The sequence below is a fragment of the Nicotiana tomentosiformis genome, chromosome 3 (assembly GCF_000390325.3).
Source record: "Nicotiana tomentosiformis chromosome 3, ASM39032v3, whole genome shotgun sequence".
In the NCBI taxonomy this organism is placed as follows: domain Eukaryota; kingdom Viridiplantae; phylum Streptophyta; class Magnoliopsida; order Solanales; family Solanaceae; genus Nicotiana; species Nicotiana tomentosiformis.
Window position 1 is genome coordinate 34,306,835 of NC_090814.1, and position 4,514 is coordinate 34,311,348.

Genomic DNA, 4,514 nt, shown 5'->3' on the forward strand with positions numbered 1-4,514 from the left:
ACTTTGGACAAGATTTCTTTCCATTTCCCTTTGGCGTCAGTCAATCTCTTTCTGAGGTTTTGGAGTATGGTTTTGTTTGTGGACTCTGCTTGCCCGTTCCCACTAGGGTGATAGGGTGTTAATAGAATCCTTTTGATCCTATTGTCTTCGAAAAACTTTCTTACTTTGCTACCGAAGAATTGCTTCCCATTGTCGCATACGATCTCAGCCGGAATTCCGAACTGGCATATTCTGTGGTCCCAGATGAAATCAATGACTTCCTTCTCCCTGATTTTCTCAAATGCCTGGGCTTCCATCCATTTATAAAAATAGTCAATCATAAACAATATAAATTGAGCCTTACTGGGTGCCCATGGAAGGGGGCCGATGATGTCCATCCCCCATTTCATGAACGGCTAGGGTGATAGGACCGAATGTAGCAGCTCCCTGGGCTGATGAATCATCGGAGCATGCCTTTGACACCCGTCGCATTTTCGTATGAACTCCTTAGCGTCCTTTTCCATGTCGATCCAGTAGTAGTCGGCTCTGATTATTTTTCGAACTAATGATTCGGTGCTCGAATGATTTTCGTAGGTGCCTTCGTGGAATTCCCTCAGAACATATTCGGTGTCTTCTGGTCCTAGACATATTGCGAGTGGGCCATCGAATGTTCTCTGGAACAGGGTACCATCTTTTGACAAGTTGAATCGGGTCGCCTTCGTACGCAGAGTCCTCAATTCCTTAGGGTCTGAGGGCAGCTTTCCGGTCTTCAGATACTCTATATATTTGTTTCTCCAGTCCCAAGTTAGGCTTGTTGAGTTTATCTTGGCGTGATCTTCTTCCACTACCGATCTCATGAGTTGTATGACCGCCCCCGAGGTACATGTTGTAGAGTCCACTCCTTGAACCGATATAACGTTACCTGCAGTTTATCCATGTATCTTTGCATTCGCTCATCTCTAACTTCGAATGTCCTATTAACTTGGTTCACCACAAGGAGGGAGTCACACTTAGCTTCGATCACCTCTGCCCCTATGCTTTTGGCCAGTTCGAGACCTACAATCATGGCCTCATACTCGGCCTCGTTGTTAGTCAATTTTATAGTCCTAATAGATTGTCTAACTATATTACCTATTGGTGGCTTCAATACAATGCCAAGTCCAGACCCCTTTACGTTTGAGGCGCCGTCCGTAAAGAGGGTCCATATTTCCAAAGAAGTCCCCGAGTTTAACAACTCTCTCTCGACCTCGGGTATTAGGGCCGGTGTAAAGTCGGCCATGAAGTCTGCCAAAATTTGAGACTTGATGGCGGTTTGGGGCCGATATTCGATATCGTACCCGCTGATCTTAACGACCCATTTGGCTAATCATCCAGAGAGCTCGGGTTTATGCATTATATTTCTCAATGGGTAATTAGTCACAACATATATGGGGTGACATTGAAAGTACGGTTTCAACTTCCTAGAGGCGCTTAACAAAGCGAGCGCCAATTTTTCTAGGTGAGGGTATCTAGTTTCGGCCTCGCCTAGAGTCCTGCTAATATAATGGATCGGAAATTGCGTACCTTCCTCTTCCCGGACCTGGACTCCACTTACCGCTATCTCAGATACTGCTAAGTACATGTATAGTTGTTCGTCTGTCTTCGGAGTATGAAGCAGAGGTGGGCTCGAGAGATACCGCTTGAGTTCCTCCAAGGCTCGTTCGCACTCCGGGTTCCATAAGAATTTATTCTTTTTCTTCAATAGTGAAAAGAACATGTGACTCTTGTCGGAGGACCTCGAGATGAATCACCCCAAGGCGGCTAGGCATTCGGTTAACATTTGAACGGCCTTGACGTTGTCAAAAACACTGATATCTTCGATGGCCTTGATCTTATCGGGATTAATCTCGATTTCCCGGTTAGATACCATGAACCCGAGGAATTTCACGGACCCGACCCCGAATGCACATTTCTCTGGGTTTAGCTTCATATTGTATTTCTTCAATATGCTGAAGGTTTCCTGAAAATGTTTCAAATGGTCCTCTGCTTATAGGGACTTGACCAACATATCGTTAATGTAAACCTCCATTGATTTTCCTATTTGTTCTTCGAACATCCGATTTACTAGGCGTTGGTAGGTGGCACCAACATTTTGTAGTTCGAATGGCATCACGTTATAATAGTAGGTGCCGTACTTAGTGATGAAGGAAGTATTTTCCTGATCGCCCGGGTCCATCCGAATTTTGTTGTACCCGGAATAAGCGTCGAGAAAACTAAGGGTCTCGTGGCCGGTCATTACATCGATCATGCGATCGATGTTAGGCAAAGGGAAATAGTCCCTGGGACACACCTTATTCAAGTCTTTATAGTCTACACACAATCTTAATTTGTTTCCCTTTTAGGGACTACTACTACGTTTGCTAACCAGTCCGGGTACTTAACCTCCCAGATGGACCCTATTTTAAGGAGTTTAGATACCTCGTCCTTGATGAACGCATGCTTGACCTCGAACTGGGGTCTCGTCTTCTGCTTGACCGAGTGGATCTTTGGGTCCAAGCTTAGCCTGTGAGTGGTTATTTTCGGCGGGATCCCTGTCATTTCAAGGTGGGACCAAGCAAAAAATTCTATGTTAGCTATAAGGAATTGAATGAGTTTTCTCCTTAGCTCGGGACTCAACCCCGTGCCCAGGTATACCTTTTGATCGGGCAAGTACTCGATCAGTACGACTTGCTTCAGTTCCTCGACTGTCGATTTGGTAGCATCGAAATTGTCGGGGGATATAAAAGACCTGGGAACCCCGTAATCGTCGTCTGCATCGTCCCCCTGCTTCTCCTGTTGGGTCGGGGCCAGTGTAGGTAATTGCTATTTGGATTCTTACTTGGCAGCTGAACCTAGACCTTTTGTCTTGGCTCACGATCAATGTCTCTTTTGGGTCTGTCACTGGCTCAGATAAGATAAACAGACCTGGAAGGGGCTCCGAGCTGATCATCTTCAACTCTAATTTTTGACTGATATCGGTTATGCACATCGGCCCAAGTTACAGATAGATATTCTACCAGATTTTGCTTCAACTATTGTGAAGCCAACGGGCTTCGAGTATTGAGTCCTTGGGTAAATGCCTGAACGGTCCAATCATCTGCAGGTCGATCCGTTCCATCTAAAAACGGGACACGAATTCTTTGAGCATCTCATTATCCATCCGTTTCACTTTGGAAAGGTCCGACTTCCTGGTCTCGACCTTGATAGCCCCGGCGTGTGCTTTTATGAAGGAATCTGCAGGCATACCAAATGAGTCAATAGAGATAGGAGGTAGGTTGTGATACCATATCATAGCTCCTTTTGACAAAGTCTCTCCGAATTCTTTCAGCAAGACATATTCGATCTCATCATCTTCTAAGTCATTCCCCTTGATGGCACACATGTATGAGGTCACATGTTCATTTGGGTCAGTTGTCCCATTGTACTTAGGAATTTCAGGCATGCAGAACTTGTTAGGGATCGGCTTCGGGGATACGCTCGAAGGGAAGGGTTTCTGAACAAATGTCTTGGAATCTAGGCCTTTCAATATCGGTGGCGCTCCGGGGATTTGGTCGACCTTGGAGTTGTAAGTCTCCATCTTCTTGTCGTTAGCTTCAATTTTCTTTTCTCCCGTTTCCACCTGCTTTTTCAATTCCTCGATAATCTTTATTATTTCGGGGTTGGTTCCGGGTTCAACTTCATTTGGCCTATCTGCGGCTGGTTCATTTCTCCGAGTGTTTCCCCGGGATGATTCGGGCTCAACTCTACTAGGAGCGCGGCTTCGGTTCTACAGTTGGACTATCGCTGCCTACTGAGCCTGCAATATTTCGAAGATCACCCGCAAGCTGATCCCATCTCCCTCACCGTCACGAGCATTTTGAGCTACTAACCGGACTCCCCCACGGATGTTGTTCTCAGGATCGGTGGGCAAATTTGTATTGATGGCCACATGTGAGCTAGCACTGATCGGGTCCGCGACCAGAATTCTATTGGGATTGGCGGGGGGCACCTCGTTACCGGGTGCTATATTATTGTTCTTGCCATGGTAGCTAGACTCAACATCCGTGTTTAGAGGGGCAGATTGGGAGTTCGACATTTTAGCGCTGACCTGAAATCAAAGGCACTTCAAAGAGCAAGTGTAAAGTGACTTGAAATTCATATCAAATCGCCACTATTATCCTTAGCCCCACGGTGGGCGCCAAACTGTTTACCCTCAAAATCGAATAACAATTAAATTTATAAGTGGTTTTAAAGATATGCGGATTAATTCGATACAAAGTGATAAATGAAGTTACTATTGAACAAACAAAGATAGAATAAATTCAAACGGCACGAGGAGGATTGTTCTAGCCTTATTGAAATATTTGCCCCCGAGCCGGGCTTGCCTCGGCCAGCACCAATGAAAAAGAGAAAAGAGCTAGTGATAGAGAAAATAATGATATATTGCTTTGGTATGCGTGTTACAATGCCTTTAATGAATTATCAGACCCCCTTTATATAGTAGGGGAATCCTATTCTAGGTACAACTCTATAAAAGG

At 45.3% G+C, this 4,514-nt stretch overlaps 1 protein-coding gene across 1 annotated transcript; it reads right to left on the reverse strand.

The window, feature by feature from the left end:
• Positions 1-3,115: 3,115 nt before the first annotated feature.
• Positions 3,116-3,574, reverse strand: LOC138907601 (uncharacterized). The gene has a single exon (XM_070198203.1). It carries the CDS (start codon positions 3,572-3,574, stop codon positions 3,116-3,118), a length of 459 nt encoding a protein of 152 aa, XP_070054304.1.
• Between the last annotated feature and the right edge of the window lie 940 nt (positions 3,575-4,514).

Excerpts from the sequence above, each read along its gene's own strand:
- LOC138907601 (XM_070198203.1), bottom strand. The coding sequence starts at position 3,574 with ATGGAGACTTACAACTCCAAGGTCGACCAAATCCCCGGAGCGCCACCG.